At 37.8% G+C, this 18773-nt stretch overlaps 1 protein-coding gene across 2 annotated transcripts in view; it reads right to left on the minus strand.

Moving 5' to 3' along the window:
• TOX3 (TOX high mobility group box family member 3) overlaps window positions 1-18773 on the minus strand; it is a 121453-nt gene that overhangs the window by 22161 nt on the left and 80519 nt on the right. Inside the window, exons 2-3 of one of the 2 annotated variants that reach the window (XM_061387180.1) lie at window positions 11359-11424; window positions 6894-7145 (exon numbers count right to left, since the gene is read on the minus strand). In XM_061387180.1, the coding sequence (XP_061243164.1) occupies window positions 6894-7145; window positions 11359-11424 (318 nt within the window). Of the gene's footprint in view, window positions 1-6893; window positions 7149-11358; window positions 11425-18773 lie in introns of both variants that reach the window. The other variant, XM_061387178.1, reaches the window with a different exon arrangement.

Genomic DNA, 18773 nt, shown 5'->3' on the forward strand with positions numbered 1-18773 from the left:
TTACAAAGTAAAAGATATTCAAATAGATTTTATAATTTTAAGTACCACACATTATTCTATCAACCATTACTCAGTACATTGGTGCTTACTTCCATCTTTGAAAGTACGCCAAAGGATTTTATCAAAAGGAATTTTAAAAATCCAAGATGCAAATGTATTTAAAGCATCTACCATCTGCATTTACAAACAATATTCTCTGTAACAATTCAACCTTACGATTTCATAATAAAGGAGAACATCTAATTAAGAAGCAAACAGCCCAAACATATTAGCGAGTGTGACTAAATAAATTTTCACAATGTGTTATTTTAATCAATATTTCTTAAGAAATGGACCAATTAAACAATTATCAGTAATAAAAATTGCTTTGTATTTATAAATATCAGAGAACTACAAATAGGAAATCCAATAATTTTAAGCTCAATTATTTATATTCTAGAGCAATGTTAAAATTTTATTTGCAGGTAAGCAATTAATTGATACTTAGGCATAACTAATGTATTCCTAACCCAAATAGAACCTCAAACAAATAAAGTTGTGCCAGATGCATACCAATGATAATTACAGACCTACATACCATAAACTTTATATTCATCAAAATATCTACACTGAAATAGATAATTTTTACTTAATAACTACTCTCAGGGTTATAATCAAACATACCTACACTTGAAAGTTTTGTGAAAAACAGTCTTCCCCAAAGATAATTAATAGCTTCTCAGCAAAATAAAAATTTTAAGAGTTTATGATAAAACAATGGTATTTTCTCATACACCCTCTAACTCCCTTTGTTTTACCAAGCAGTCAGCTCTATATTGATTTTATTTGATCCTAAATTAAAATTTTAAAGATTAATTCTATTTTTACAGCTGTTGATGTTTTAAATCCCCTTCCCCTCCATTTTTATTTAGTATTCAATGTACACTCTTAATAACCAATAAATATTCTCTCATGATCCTTTCATTCATTCATGTATTCAACAAAATATTTATTGAGAGCCTCGTGTGTTTCAGCGCAGACGCTTCTAGGTCTCAGGATGAACTAGTAGCAAAAGAGTCAGGCAAGGAGGTGAGGACAGGCCTTAAACAAGCAAAGAAGGCTGTCTCCTAAGGACAACAAGGGCTGTGAACACAAGAAAGTGAGGCAACAGTACAGGAGTGACTCTCATCCCTCCAAAAGTTGTTTGAGAGCCTTCCCGGTGGTCCAGGGAGCCTCTCAGATGGTGCAGTGGTAAAGAAGCCGCCTGCCAATGCAGGAGATGGAGAAGTCGTGAGTTCGATCCCTGGATCAGGAAGATCCCCTGGAGGAGGAAATGGCAACCCATTCCAGTATTCTTGCCTGGGAAATCTCATGGACAGAGGAGCCTGGTGGGCTCCAGTCCATGGGGTCACAGTCGGACACGACTGAGCACGCGCACACACACTGGTGGTTCAGTGGTTAAGAATCCACGCTGCAATGCAAGCCAAGTCCAGTTCAATCCCGGGTGTGGGAAGATCCCACATGCCACAGGGCAGCTAAGCCCATGCGCTGAAACTACGGAAGTCCACACACCCTAGAGCCCACGCTCCAGGACAAGCGAAGCCACTGCAATGAGAAGCCTGCACACCTCAAATAGAGAGCAGACCCTGCTCTCTGCGAAACTAGAGAAAGCCCATGAGCTGCAACAAGGACTCAGTGCGACCAAAACTAAAATAAATACATAAATAAAAATGCGTAAAATGGTCTGTCTACTGTCCCTAACCCACAGGGAAGTACTGCCAATGCTATAAAAGCTTATAACTGTAGATTATATGTTCAAATGAGACACAGGGAAATAAATCATAGGCTAACTTTTTAATAACATGTTTCTTTGAATGTGATAAACCAGCCAAGTCATCACAGGTTGCCCTTCACAACAGCTAATTGGGTTTAGCAGAAATTTGGAACATTCCCCTCCTTCAATACATGATCCCTTTAAAAACAAAAACATGATCCTAAAGGTAACTCAGTCTTAAAGAGAACACTCCGATGTTCAGGCTCAGGAGGTACGTAGAGCTATGCATGGTAAAAGGCTATTTGCTCTACCAAGAAAGGCAGCTTGTAAAATGTCTGTGGCCTTGGTATTTTGAGCAGACAATTGTCAAGGTGTAGTAACAGCTAAATTAAAGTTGACTCCGAACAACATGCCTCTATGAAGCAGTCATCAGACTCTGCATTTTTGGTATTACATGGAAGAGACACTGCTAACCAAAAACTCAATTTATAAGTGATCAGTCTCTAATGATTAAGAATATGTAGCACTTAGTAGGTGCTCAGTAAATGTGTGCTAGAGTTAATATGGTTTCAATTTTATAAGTTGGACTTTTAAGAGATGGGTCCCACTGCATTCAAAGTGAGTCATTTTGCTTATGTAAGACATGCCTTTTCTACTGTTAACTTACCATAAGAAAATGTTTCAACTATACTTGACCAAAAATAAACATTATTGACGTGATCGTTCAATTTGTATGAGAAATTGTTGGCCCCCTCCAATGGCTAAATGGTGATCGTCCAGCGGAATTTAGCTCTGCCGCTTCTATTGACAATAGCAATGAACATGTCCATAACAATACTAAGGGCTTGTTTTAATAGAACGTTCCACGCATTAAACACATTAATGACCCATGAAATAACTGTTTTATCTGTAACACATTAAGCAACATTGCTAAAACAATGTATTAATTGAAAGTGGGCTATTTCTCTTTTAAGATTTTGGAAAGTACAAAAATGGCATGAAAGTTATTTTGTGAAAATAAAAATAATCCAGAATTAGACCCATACTAAATGACGATATGAAAAATAAAATTTTCTAAAATAAGCCTGGTAATTTTAGAATTATTTTGATACACTTCGATTTTTCTGATCAAAAATGATGTCTGCCTGGATTATGTCTTAAGAGCTTTACGAATATTTTAAAAGCTGCTACTTTTTCTTCTCTGTGTGCATATCTTCTATAGGACTTTTTTTTTTCCCTCTCTTATTCTCTTTCTTTAACAGGTACAGAGACTACCATACTCAAATTTACCTCCCTTACTTCCATCATTTTCAATTTTCTAATACTATGTTTGATATTACCAGAGCACCAGGAGTATTTTCTATAAATATATGCTGTCACAATTAGGTCCAAAGCAAATATCAAACAGAAAACGTTGGTCCTTCAAACATGAAATATAATGTACAAAGAAAAAGTATGTGAATTATCAGTGTGTTTTATAAATTCTCTTTGGGGGGGCATCTAAAATATCAGACTAGAGACAATTATTTTACTGTCTGTTTCTTGGATATCAAAGAGAATTTTGAAATTCATCAAAGCTAACCTTCTGTTATGTACAACAGGCTAAGCTGAAAAGAATGTTAACAAGTTCAATTTTCATTCAATCAGCACTACTGCTCTCTGAAATGTTTCATTGCAGGAAAGAAATAAAAATAATCTATATGGTAATTATGAGGATGAATCCCCCAGTAACTTTCAGCTACATGAAAGGTCAGTTCTATTCAAGATATTTTATCAGTCCCCTGCACATACTCCTGTCCTGTCATTTTAAATCTGAACAGCATTTTATTTTCCCATTTACAGCTACCTGCAGAATTAAGTACTTAAGCCAAATAAGAAAAAAAAAAAAAAAGAAATGTTGAATGCTGGCAAAGGCTATAATAGCATAGAGATAAATCGTTCAGCTGCTCTCTCTCAAGCCTCTAGGGCTGCAGATTTTTCTTCTCCTGGTGCACTGTGGGTATTCAAAACTTGTTCAACATGATTTCATTTCATTTCAGGCACTGCCTGAGAAAACTAAATTACAGAATCAATCATACAGAAGGTCAGAGTGAGACTTCATTACAAGTATTGCATGCTTGCATGAATATCTTTCATTTATGACTGACCCAATATGTCACAATAGCTGTCTAGTAAAAATAATCCACTTTCTGAAATTGATGTACTACTGATGTCAATGCTACTCAGCAGGCTGGGCAGATTATAGAGAGGTGTTAAAAAAAAAAAAAAAAGAAACCCTTTGGAGCGCATGTTGTAGATTTTTAGGATTGCCATCTTTGGTAGATTAAAATAATTTCCAGATGATCATCTGAACTGACAATAATGCTTAGAGGTAAAAAGAATTTTTAACCAAACTACGACTGTTGATTTTGACTTGCCAACCACATCCTGTTTGAAAATACACATATCCACAATAAGCAAATCAAGGTTGTTCTTTGAAGTCACAAATGCATCAGATTTCAATTTTTTCAACAATTTGTTTTTGAATACCAGGGCATTATTTGCATACTTTGAAATGGGAATGCTAATCATTAGACTCTTTTTAATCCCCCCCTCTTTTCTTTTTTGTTCCTGCTTTCTGTTTTTTTAAATATAATGGCAGAAATTTAAAGAAGATAAACATGTTGCCAACAAAATGCAGTTAATCAGTAATGTAACAAACTGTCACTCTCTAAAGGAAAACCAACGAGGCTCTGAAGAAAAGCTGGTTCAATACTACACAAACAAGCTGGCTTTTCTGCCTACATGATAGTCTTAATTTACCATAGCAATTCTTAAGCGACAGCCATACTCATTAGGATAATAAAACTTCTTAGTCGCATAAGGTACGAAACAGCCAGTGCACACTGGGAACCTGAATGCATGATGTATAAAGTATTATTTCTTATTTTTCTGGTGACCTTCCTGAGGGAAATCTCCGAGGAGCTGCCGTGGAGCATTACGATGTCGCCAGCCACCTCGGTGCCCGGAGGGAAATATAGAAGAACCTTGACATAACCTATTTTTAACCATGCCTCTGGCGATTCTGAATTCCAGTTTATAGGTGAACATGTCAGGTAGTACATAGAACAAAGCCAACGACACGTTGTATTCATCGTAATTCTGTCCTGGTACATTTTATTTTTTCCAACATTTGTGATTTAAAATCCCATGACATTTCTTCAAGGTGAAATTCTACTCGAATTTTCAACAAGATTAGTTTGTTTCCAGCCAAAATAAATATCATTCAGGTTCAGCAAAACTTCAGAAAGGCACCAATAAATGTGATGAGGTCCATGTAAACACCATGACAACGTTTGCACTTAGCTAAAGGACTTGTACTTTTCAAAATCAATGAAATAATTCAACTGCGTGAGTGATTAGCAATACATTACAAAAGAAGCATTAAAAATTGAGTCCTCTCTCCCAACGCCACTCCGTGAAAGCATTGTTCTTTAAGTGTATGTGAATATCATAATTATTTTATGATTCCATCTTTAGTTCTTTCCAATATAGTAAATTCAATTGACCATGAAATGAAATTTCATAGTCAAAATGCCTCCTTTACACTTTTTTATAGCAGCAATAACAGTTTTATAGCTTTAAGGCAAGGTAATTCATCAGATGTTTAATTTAAAGGCAGATTCTTATATTATTAATAAATATTTACCAATTTAATAAAACACACATTTTAGCATGCATTATATGGTCTTTTAACTATTTCCCTAACTTAAATGAGCCTCGCTGAGCATCTATGAATAATGGTGAACCCTGGGCAAACTCCCTTGGCAACTAAACACCCTCTTTATTTTTATTATTTTCCAGGCACAACATTGCAAGCCTGATTGTAGAGAGACAGAGGACAGAACCCTCCCTTCCAGTGTCAAAGGGACAGAAATGCAAGAAAGTCCACAGGAAACAATTATTTGAGATGGCGAGGAACATTTATGAATACTTAATGACCATTTCCCGACTGTTCCTTGCACTCTTTTCTGACAAAAAAGTAAAAATAAAAACCCTGATGTTCAGCTCAAACACAAAAGATCACAGGCAAAGAAAATTATGTTGCTGCAATCCTATTTGGGAAAGTAATCTTATATTTCAGAGCGCACACTGAATCTTTGCACTGCTAATCCACTACATATTTTGCAATCATCTGCTGTTATCTGGGGAATTAACAATGAAACCAATAAACATCACTGGCATGGTCATAATGTGCAGAGAAATATGTAAACAAGCAATAGGATTTGTTTTTTGTTATACCAACACATCTGTTTCATTTTATCAGGGTTTAAGGAAAAAAAAAAAAAAAGCCCTATAAACTATTAATCTTGTTTTAAAACGTCTGCTTCGTACTTCACCTAGATAGACACCCAATGCCTTATATACTATGGTAGGGAAAAAACAGCCCCAGCAGAAGAGTTTAAAATATTTAAGTAGATTTACTCTGGTGATTGCTAACTATAATTGCACACCAAGAAAAACAGAACCAAAATTATTGCATTAGTAATTTTGGCTCTCTGGAGTGCCTTATTTGATGTTTACAACAATAAATAACACAATTAGGTATATTTCACAAAATAACCCGCTCTATACTTTCCTCTGCTGGTTATAAACAATTATTCTTTTTCCCTTTCTCTGTATCACAGTTTGATATTTCATTTCAGGTAGGAGCAAATCATATATCATAAACATGACGCTTTAATCCAACAAATGCAAAAGGCCTGAGCCCTGGTAAGGGCTCCCTTTTTTAAAAACTCTCCTGGGCAAACTTTCAACTCAAGGACATATCTTTGTCAAACCAAAAGCAAGGGAAAATTGGCTGCTTTCAAACCAACGAGTCAGACTTCTTTAAAAAATCAATTCAAACCAGAGGACCTTGTGGAGTCCTCCTTTTTCAAGTCAATGCCATCTTGTCCAACACCAGAGACTGCTCCACTATCTGCCTTTAAATGGCACCAGGAGGAACAATCTGCATGTCCACCAGTAGACATGTCCACCAGTAGACATGTCCACCAGTAGACAGGCATGAGCATGTTTCAGAACATGAGCTCTCGGATCTTTACCCTGTGAAGTTCAAACGATAAGCAAAATCCTTTCAAGCAGTAAATTTGCTGCCTACCATATGCAACCCACTGCTATGAAGCACGCCATCTTGTTCCACGAGATTTCTTGAGATTGTTATGGAAGGAAGATCCAGGCTTTGAGGGGGAAACTGGGGCGTGAATTCACTTCCCTGGGAAGGCAATGGATCGCTGAGGCCTTGAAAGGGCAGAAGGACATCAGGCATGCCCAGGGCGGGATCCGACTCTGGAGGCGGCGTGATGGGGGGTATTTCAAACTCCTCATCCCCAAGGCTTGGTGTATGGAATGTCTGCTAAAAGGAAACAAAATATAGATATCTTCATATTCTGTTCTTAGATCTTATTTCTCCTTGGGGGGAAAAAGAACTATGTCACAGGAAAACACTACACAGATAGACCAAATATTTATTTCTCAAATGAAAACATCTTAAACACAGATTTCCATATATAAAGTTTTGCTGATCATTCTGATTAAAGATTTAAGTCTCATTATCATATGGTTTTAATGGAGTATCAGTATTAACAGTTTTTTAATGCGTACTTAATTAGCAACATCTGTCTTTGTTGTTAGTTGGAGCACCAACGACATTAGATTTGGCTATATAACAAATTGCCACTTTATTGATATGTTAGTGAAACAGCTCAAACGCTTACATTATCCACATGCTCATCAAATGCTGACGATTTTGTGGAGCGCACACACAACATTAATCCAGAAGTGAACATTACACATATTTACTTTCTGCCACAACATATAAAACAAGTGATGCCAAATGTATGGTTTGCTTTTTTAAATTTCCTTATTGGTATATTGCCAAGCGCAATACCTGATTCTATGGAAGTTGTTACTCTTTGTAATAAAGCATTTTATATAAGGATCATCAGAGCATATATATCCAGGGCTTTTATTTAAACAAAAAGAATTTTCTTTTACAGGAAGATTTTTAATTTGTATTTATCGGAACACTTCTCTTCCAGTCTTCAGTTTTAAAACGCCATAGAAGGAGCATAGAGATGTATTGATAGAAATGTACTAATTCCATGGATATCACTCAAGTACTTACTGTTATTTCTCAAGACTTAAGTAAATAATGGATACTTTTTTCAGTGCTACTTAGACCCTTAAAGATAGTATTTTCACATAGGACGTTGGGGTACAAATTAGAGCTGCCTGCTGAACCCCATTAACTATCTTTCTTAAAATAGAACTTCGATTTTGTGGGAAGAGGGGTCAGTGTCTAGAATATTCTTTTTGGTAGGGTGAAGCAGTTACTCAGATACTTTTTATTTCCAGCTCAGAGGGTCAACATTATAGTTCATTTATTATTAATAGCATTTTTTGAAGAATGAATTGGTGCAAGATAATTTGAATCTACTATAATTGGTTAAGAAAACTAATTAAGAGCTGAAAATCATCCTTCTTCAAGCTATCAATGATGATGTAACTTAATAACCATTTGAAAGAAAATAGAAACAAACCCAAGGGGAGAAACACACACACACACACCCCATTTCTTGTCTATAGAGCCTGTCAACTGCTATTTGTATCTCACCAGAAATAAAGAAGTCACAAGCTATGGGTGTCTGTGGCTGGGCAACTGAACATCTTGAGTTTCTCCGCAGACTCAGTAGATGCAAAACATGAGAGAGAAACTGCACATTTGAAAGCTAGAGTGAAATATTAGATTTTCTGACATATTGATTCCAAGAACAACTCCCCAAAGATGTCAGTTTCTGACTGCGGTACCCCGAGTTCTCAAACACAAAGGATGAATTGGCCACAAGCGTGGCTGGCTAATGAATGTAACCCTATGGCTGCATTTGCTGTTATTTTGGCACTAATGTGGTCTAGTAACAGATGCAACTGTAATTTGTGACTCATTTGCTACCCCATTACTGCTTAATGAAATCTAACATATCACATTAACAATACGGATAAACACTCATTCTTGATATGTGGCATTTGGCTGTTTTCATTACCACTGTAATTAACACTTGAAATATTATTTCAATAAATATTTAAAGTACTTTAAAAATGGTCAGGGTAATCATGACACAGACAGAAAACATAAAGCAAATGTGTGAATTTCAAACTCAGAGCATCCTGGTCCCCATAGTGTTATCTAGTGGGTGATATCTATGGGAAGGGAATCAGTTTCAGGCACAATTTTGACTTCACAGCATCAAACCTAAAGTCTTCCTGAATGAGTTTGCACTCATTAAAATGTTAAAAAACCAAATAAATTTACTTTTAATGCTTTTAATGAAGTGATAGGGAAATTAGGCACATACTCTAATGTAGCGTATTAACGTTAACTTGGGCTTTATTTTTTGCTCAAGAAAAGATGTACAGTGAAATCATCACATAGGATTATTTTTTAAACTTGAACATAAAGCATGTCTTTTGCTAGGCAGTTAAAATTAAGGAGATTTTCATTTTTATTTTTGTTAAGGCATAAAGAGATCTGACATATAATATGTCCCTCTAGTATATTTTTTAAAGAAATTAATTTTGACCTAGAATTCAATATATTACTATTTCATAATCTAATAAAACAATGCCATAACACTATATTATGTAACTAAGAAAAAGCTAAAACCTTAAATGACTTTTAAAGAGAGGTAATCCATGAAATATAAAGTTAAGCATTCCTTAGAGAAAACAGTAATCAAAGCACTGGTTGTCTGAGATAATAAAAATAACCAAGTATGGCAGCAACCAAAAAAAGACATTGACTTCTGCAACTATGCCATATGACCAATATCAGATTAATCAGTTAGAGTTTATATAATTACTTTTTACAGATATTGACTTTCCAGTGTTTACCTTGTACATGTTAAAGTAGTATGTACATGGTTAAATACCATCTGTACTGAAATGTTCAAAACATTTGTTCCTTTTGATAAAAATGCAAATCTGGAGAACTGTTGTATCAACATATAACAGCCAATGTCTGACACGGTGAATTATCACAGCTGGAATTAAATTGTCTCTGAACAGCTGCTGGCACTAGAGCTTTCATCAATGTTTGATTCAAATGTAGGGAAAAAAATCCTACAGAATGAAACATCATGTTGTCCTTACAGATGGGGTTTGTGCTCATTATCACAAACAACACAGCAGCCAGTGCCAAACAATATTCCCTTATCTAGCAGTCTTCTTGGTTAGAGAGATGACAGTCACTGCAAAAATGATTAATCTACGGATACCCTTAATTCTTGATTCCCCACTTTTTCTACTAATTTTGCCAAGTTCATTTCTTCCATACCACTTGCCTCCCTGTAACAGAGATCATTTACGAAGCCATTATGATTTTCATTCTCTGGGGTCAAGCTGGTTCAGTTTCCTATATTTGAATGTATTTGGAAAATGAAGAGTTTTTATTATGGGCATTGCAAGAGGAAATGTTCCATTTGGATCAATTTCACTTCTGCTTGTTTTTGTTTCCTTAAATCTCACACAGTCTACCACTTTCAGGAAAACATTTCTTGATCTAATCAAGATGGAGGTTTTTCTGGAGGGCAGACCAATGAGCCCAGGGAGCAGCCCTAAGTCACAGAGTAAGGAATGCAGTGAAAACAGCAACAAAAATATGTTCATTCCACATGCACTGATAACCTTCACACAATCTCATGGTTTCCCACCATGGTGCTGCCTTTTGATTCCATCCCTCTATTTTCCTAGCCCTGACAGAGTCTTGGAGCATGCTCATTCATTCATTCATTCAATGCATATTTACTGAGCACAGGTGGTGCTAGAGGCAAAGAACCTGCCTGCTAATGCAAGAGACATAAGAGACGCAGGTTTGATCCCTGGGTCGGGAAGATCCCCTGGAGAAGGAAATGGCAACCCAGTCCAGTATTCTTGCCTGGAGAATTCCATGGATGGGGAAGCCTGGCAGGTCAGTCCATGAGGTCTGCAAAGACTTGGACGCGACTGAAGCAACTTAGCAGGCAATATGTGCACAGCACTGTACTCAACTGTGGGAATCTAACAAAAAAACACTCGTTTTACATCAACCCACTGAAGACCCAAGAAATCATGATACCATTCTGCCACATCATTCCCAAACCATGGCAACTTAATGAAATTATTCCCAGAGCTGTGTGAAGCTTAAATATTTTCTATTAGAAATGCCTTCCATCCTAGCTTCCAAAATAACCCCTATCTGCTTAAACACCAGTATAGGTTGGATAGTCTCTCTTTTCTTATATGTTTACTTCTGTTTGCACCTATATATTTTTTTCATCAAGAGGTGTGTGTGTGTGTGTGTGTGTGTGTGAATTACTAACACTTGTAACAGCCTACAGACGAGTGATAAAGACTTGTCAGGTTATTTTCTCTTCCAATAGGTTTTTCTCATTTCTCCTCCAAAGTTGTTACCTTGTGCCATGTAAGAGCGAGAGTGAGATAAATTCAATACTTGGCTTTTCCCTTCAAGCCTTTTAAATGATCTAAATAACACACAAAACATGAACAGACACATTAAGACAGACACCTACCTCGCTGGCTGCAAAGAAAGCGTTGTTTGCCTCAGCCATATTCATGTAGTTATTGTTATTTCCAAACTGAAAGAAAACACATTGTTTTATGTTAATATGCAGTGTCATAAAGAATGCTGGGGATTTACTTAGTGCTCAGATGGGATCTGGAAAGAACATTGGGGCGATGAGATAAAAGAGTGGTCTGACTCAGACCAAATGTGAAGTGTGACAGGTTTCAGAGCACTATATGCTACATTCTGTCGGCTGACTCCCTCAGAAAATAGAGCATCGAGTTGAGCTTACGCGATAATTCTAGAAAATAGTGTTGTTTCTCATCAAGACTAACAGCGAAAGGAGACAACTATAAACATTTGGCCAGCTGGTCACTAGTGGGTGTTGTTTATCGAACTGGCATTTGTCAGAGGTTAGCAGGAAAAGAGTTTCTAAGAAAATCACCTTGACACATTTTTAAAGCATGTTGGGACTTCATAGCTTACCTTTCAAGAACAAATGTCACAACTGTGGGTAGATTAAAATGTGAATTAAACTGAATAGAATTCAGTTCCCAGGACTCAAATTCTATTTTCCTCTGAATAGGGTGTGGCATGAATATAAATAAATAATAAGACTAAAGAATATCTTTTAAACCTTCAAATAGAGTTTAAAACGATATCTATATCCATCGGAGCTGTTGAAAATAGTGGTATTTAATCTCTCAGTATAACATTAAGTGCAAAGAGGTTTAAAAAATAAGCAGGATCCCATGAACACAGCAATTTTTATTTAATTCCGTAACACAATAGCCCATTCAGACCATCACAAATAAGACTGTATCAGCATTTCAGACATAAGCTCTTTCCTTCCAGAGACCTGTTATCAAAATGTAAAACTTGGATTTTGGCAGAAATGCATTTTCAGGTTCAGATGGTCTAAGAAGACACATTTTTGTTGCTTTAAACATTTCTGTTATCAGTCTGGCAATGCAGAGAGGCTCTGGGAACAAAATTATCTGGAGCTATATTATTTTCAAGATTTTTAAATGGTTAAAGAACGCCCTTCTTTTTATAAAGTGTATTATTTCCTCCCTTTCATGCATCAAATAACACATAGGTTTGGTCTCCAAAGGGTGAAATGTATATCCATTCTCTGTTATAAATACAGCTAGTAATTATTTAAAGTAAAAGGTGCAATTTTCCCAAGGTAGACAGATAGATAAAAATACAAAGATTGATAAAGACAGAGAATAAATATAAATACAGACATACAGATATGAAAGACCCACAATAAACCCACAAATCCTCCTCTCAATACACCCCCAAACACTTATTTCTGAGGGGCTCTCATCCTCCAACTCTGAACCTGTAGGATTCGTGCACAGAAGCGGGATTGACACGCTCTACTTTATCATGTCAGGGATCCAAGAACTAAGCAGGATTTATAAAGAAGGCTCTAATGGTTCCAGAACGCTGTTACGGTCTACAGAAGCAAAATCCCACCCCGTAAACCGACACCTAAATACATCCTCACACAAGGAGCCCTCAGATTCATTTGGATAAGTATCTTTATGAGGATTTCTGAAAGATGTACTTGTTAGCGCTTAAGAAAGCCCTTTATCTAGCTTTTCTGAAGGCATGTGATATCGAAAACACGTGGTGATGGGTTCACAGCTGTCTACTTATCTCCGAACTCATCAAGTTGCATACATTAAATATGTACAGGTTTTTTTGTATGTGTATGATACCTCAATAAAGTGTTTCAAAAATAATTTTAAAATAAAAAAAAAACCACACACGAGCGGGTACATGCACATACACATATATTCTACGCTCCGCGCCCCGCCCCCGCCACCCGCCCATTTTTCCACAATGTTAAGTACACGCAAGAGAAGGGACAGGAATTTCTGTTGAATGAAGGATTTTAGAATTAAGATCTCAGGCCTCCATTTCAAATGTTCTTTTTAGGGTTTTTATGAGAGCTTGGATCACGATGTATATTCCGTGTACCAACCCTGGCTCCCAACCTACTGACAACAGCCTGTATCACAGCCTTACTGTTATTTAAATGTAGGTTTTGTTGGGGAATTAGAAATCCATTTAAAGCAAACAGCTCATTATCAGAGAGTTTTTTTTTTTTTTAAGATTAAACTCACTTATTATCTAATAGCACCTAAAACAACAAAGAAAAATAAAATGGCTATTAAACGAAGGGCTTAAACAATTCAAAAAACAAATTAAGCTTAGAGTGAAATAAGAACTGGGTTAGAAATCCTCTTCTGAACAGTTAGTATGCGAATGTAATTACTGAAGAAACTACAGCTAATCAGCTGTGAATTGTATCCATTAATTAGTATTTGCCCTGGAGAAATGAGAAAAATCAGTAACAACTCGGCACGGTGGTGCGTTGATGAGCCACGGGCCGGCCCCACCATGGTTACTCAAGCAGGTGGCTTCAGTGGTCCACATAATTTGAAAAGCTCTCACCTGAAGTACTGAGCTGGCATTACAAAGCACTCCTTGCATATCTTTTGTATCTATATAAGGCCTTAATGAATGGCTTTTAATTTGGAAACACTTGGTGATCAGGCGGGAAGAGTTATAAATCATTTCAAATGGAAGTGAAGGTTTCTATTCTGTTTGGGGTAAAAATATCTCCTCTGGTTTGGAACTGGAGGGTACTCAGAAGAAGAAGAAGAAAAAAAACAAACCAGGATGCCCAGCTAAATTTCCCTTTCAAATATACCACTGTATTTAAAATGGATAACCAACAAAGACCTACTGTAGAGCACAGGGAACTCTGCCCGATGTTACGGGGCAGCCTGGATGGAAGGGGGACTTGGGAGAGAGTGGATCCATGCATATGTATGGCTCAGTCTCTGCTGTTCACCTGAAACTACCACAACATTGTTGTCAGCCATACTCCAATTTGGGCTTCCCTGGTGGCTCAGTGGTAAAGAATCTACCTGTCAATGCAAGAGTTGTGAGTTCGATCCCTGGGTGGGAAAGATCCCCAGAGAAGGAAATAGCAATCCACTCCAGAGTTCTTGCCTGGGAAATGCTATGGACAAAGAGGCCTGGTGGGCTACAGTCCATAGGGTCACAAAAAAGTAGGACGTGACTAAACTCCAATATAAAATAAAAATGAAAAAAAAAATCCACTTTATTTTAGTATAATTATGTCCCATGCAGTATTGGGGGCATACTTATACTAAAAAAGTATTTATTTATGGGGGACTCGAATTTAACTGCAGGTTGTATGTGTTTATCTGCTAAATCTGGCTACCCTCGTGCACTGATGGACCTGACAAGAAAGAACGGGATCCCATGGTCACTGGCTTTACCTTATCAAGTAATGCTAGCTTAATTTTATTTTCTTTTAAAACATGACCTCTGGATTTTGTTGTGCTTCTTTTGTGTAAGAACCAATTTGATTCTGAGAGGGAAAAGTGATCATTTGGGGCAGATCTCTAATATAATGACCCCAGAACAATTAACTTTAACTGAATTGTGTACAATTAGATTTACATTCTAAGAGACAGTGACATCTGTAAACACATTGTATTACAAAAACTCTAGGTCCACGAGGGAAGGGGCCTTGACTGTGCTCACCTCTGTCTGCCTGAACTAACAACAATGCCTGGCATATTATAAGCCCTCCGATATTTGTGGAAGGGAGGGTGATCATATTTTAATTTCAGTGTATCATAATCACCCATCCGAAGTAGAACAATTTTACCCCTTAGTTTTTTATGATGATAATGATAATAAAGGTTTACCCAGGGAAGTCCTCTACATACATAATTAATATTTCATTTAACTTTCCAGAGTGGGGCCAAATGTAATTTATTTTCCCAACAAACAGAGAAATAAAATTACTACCCCTACTTTACAGATGAGTACACTGAGGCTTCTAGGGAGTCAGGAAACTTGCCCCAAACACAGATTCAAGCAGTAAAGTCTGACATCCCTCCTGCCTCATGCCTCTGTTCAGTTGTGTCTGACTCTCTGCAACCCCATGGACTATAGGTTCCTCTGTTCGTGAGAATTCCCAGGCAAGAATACTGGAGTGGGTTGCCATTTCCTTCTCCAGGGGATCTTCCCAACCCAGGGATCAAACTTGTGTCTCTTGCATCTCCTGCATTGGCAGGCAGATTCTTTACCACTGAGCCATCGGGGAAGCCCCTCCTGCCTCATAATCTGTATCAATTACATTCCAATTGCAGCAAAAACTTGAATATTTCTCTTAGTGATCAATTTCAGAACTTCTTTTTTAATGATCTTACTCAAAGCTTAAGTTTCCCAGAGGGTAACTCATTTACTAAGTCTAGTAAAATGCACTTCAGGAAAAGTATTACAAAAACCAATGAATTTGGGAAAGGCTGTGGATCACTGCCCTCTCTTGGATGAGTCACAGGGCTCCCTGTAACATTAAAGATTGTGAGACGTCCTGCAGTTCACTCTTCAGCAAATATTTATGTGTTTACAATGTGCAAGACATGAGACAAAATGATGAAAAAGATGACAAGGTTCCTATTTGGATGGAACTGACATTTTTCTTTAATTGAGAGCTAGTAAACCCAGCCCCACATAAACTGGCTGTGGAACACTTCATTTTCCCCCCACAACACCCTGTGGGAACACACTCTGGGACACCTTGTTCCAAATACTTTATTGACAATACTGTCTTATTTTCCCTGAATCCGTCTTATAATAACTAATATCCTAACTTTGCACCATGGTAAAGTTTAGGTATTTTACTAATCAACTAAATATAAGTTTTTGAATTAGACATTCTAAGTCAAGATGGTTAGGCAACACTGACTCAATGGATATGAATTTGAGCAAACTCCAGGAGACAGTGGAGGACCGAGGAGCCTGGCGTGCTGCAGTCCATGGGGTCACAAAGTTGGACACAACTTAGCAACTAAACAAGAACAGCAACAACAAGTCACCTCAATTTGGTCAATTTCCAAACTTTCTCAGTGGTAACTCTTCACTAATGTTCCTTCCAAGATCCTCTACTCAATGATAACAAAGTTCTTCTATGTGATTTCAAGAGTCAAAACAAAATATGTCAAATAGATTAAATGAACCTGTAGGTGAAACAGAATTAACTACTCTAAAGAGCTTTCAAAATTGTTATGAAAGAAACAGGCTAATTCAACTGTTTTAAAGACCTCATCTATGTGGGGAAATGGTCACTGTGAGACAGGGGCCTTTATGAGGTGTGCTGGTGATGATCAGTCCTTTCCAATTTGATAGGCTTTAATAGATGGGATTCCCAAAGATATAATTATAAAGCAGAACTAAATTACTCTGCATGTTGAACTTCTCTACCTTAATAATTTCACAAAAGAACATCCTCATTGTACTTGGAGGTAGATTTGCTTTTGCTGCTTGATGAGTAATTATAGCTTCAGCAAATACAATTTATGAAGGACATCAACTGAAAAGGAGCATTGCAATATTTAAAAAAAAAATTATTAAAGACCATCATGTTCATGGCCTGACTAACCATGTGAAGTGCCAAAGCAAATTAATGGAGATTGTTAAGTCTCGCTCATCCAGCAAAAGGCTTGGAAGACAGTGGAACAGCAGACAATAACCCATCTGTAGTCACAAGACGAAGACTTCAGCCTGATGAGTCCACACAACATCATTCTCACTGAAATTATTTTGACACCCATGTGAAGAATTGTATAGGCTTCTAATAAAGCAGCATTAACTACAGGGTATCAAACAGCTAAATGGCACAAATTTAATCCTAAAAAAAAAAGATAATCCTTTGAATTCTCTTTTCTTTTTTCCCATTAGATTTGTTAGCAGACACCATCCAATTTGATGCCTCAGTAAGGACATCTGTCAAGTTGCTTACACAAAGGAACTGTGCCATCATGGACCAAGTGTGCCAAGCTCGGTCACGTGATGGAGAAGGCTGCACCGCTAAGTTTACACACTCTCGAAGGCTCTGTAACTATCCTGTGGAAAAGAGCTTGCCAGGGATCATCAAGATTTAACCATTTTCAGCAGTGGTAATCTCTTTAGAAAGCCCAATACGGCGAACGATAATACTGATGGTGATCAGGGGTAAATCTGGAGCTTCACTCCAGGAAACAAAGAGTGGCTTTGTCAAAAAAGTCAGTCTGTACCAAAGGTTAGGGGGTCAACAATAGGCTGGACACAAAAAAACTGCAAATAATGGACTATGAGGTATACTAAGTGTAAGAGCACACATGTGTGCGTGTGTGGAGTCGCTCAGTCATGGAACCCGATGGACTACAGTCCACCAGGCTCCTCTGTCCATGGAATTTTCCAGGTAAGAATACTGGAGTGGGTTGCCATTTCCTACTCCAGGGTATCTTCCAGACCCAGGGATTGAACCCACATCTCCTGCATTGGCAGGCAGATTCTTTACCACTGAGCCACATGGGAAGCCCCTCCCCAACCGCCAACACATATGTAGTAACATAGTGGTAGCATATTAATTGCATACAAACACAATTCCGCTAATTATACAATTATAACCAGAGAGAATTATGTACACACACATATACAATCACATACACAGACATGCGCTTCCTAGGTTGAGTTAGAGGTAATGATTCTGCCTGCCATTGTAGGAGACATAAGAAGACATGAGTTCCATCCTTGGGTAGGGGAGATACCCTGGAGGAGGGTGTGACAAACCACTCTAGTATTCTTGCCTGGAGAATCCCATGGACAGTGAAGCCAGGTGGGCTATAGTCCATAGGATCGCAAAGAGTCAGACCCAACTGAAGCAACTTGGCACGCATACACATACATAAGCACACATAAACAGGTTCAAGTACAAAGCAAGACTTTTTTAAGGAAATACACTTCCAAAAATATTATTTGCCTGTGCATATGCTAAAAACTTCTAGACAATTACCTGCAGAGCACCAGACTCATATATACAGTCACCCACAGCAGTTCCTCTTGGATATCAATAGGCATCTCCGTCATGAGAGCAAAACTGAATTCCTCATCTTCTCCCCCAACCACATCACCCTCAGCCTTTCCTCATCTCCTTTGAAAGGGAAGTGACTCAGTTCCGGTGACTCAGGCCAAAAATCATCCTTGAATCCAGTCTTTCTCTCTCCCTTCCCCCATCAAATCATCAACAGATTCTGTTGGCTCATCTTTCTAATTATATCCAAAAGCGACTGCTTGCCACCGCCGCTGCAGGATTCAGGCAGGCCCCAGCATCCATGCCCTCCCGGATCCCTGTTGCAGCCTCCTGGCAGGTCCGCTGGCTCTGCCAAGCCCCTACTACACAGTCTATTCTCAGCACCGAGCCAGAGACCCTTGGAAAATCCAAGTCAGATCACCTCCCTCCTCTGCTCAAAACTTTGCAGTGGCTGCCCATTCACCCAAGGGAAGGAGCCCAAATCTGCACAATGGCCCGATGTCTTCTCC

The sequence above is a fragment of the Bos javanicus genome, chromosome 18, assembly GCF_032452875.1.
Source record: "Bos javanicus breed banteng chromosome 18, ARS-OSU_banteng_1.0, whole genome shotgun sequence".
Lineage (NCBI taxonomy): Eukaryota > Metazoa > Chordata > Mammalia > Artiodactyla > Bovidae > Bos > Bos javanicus.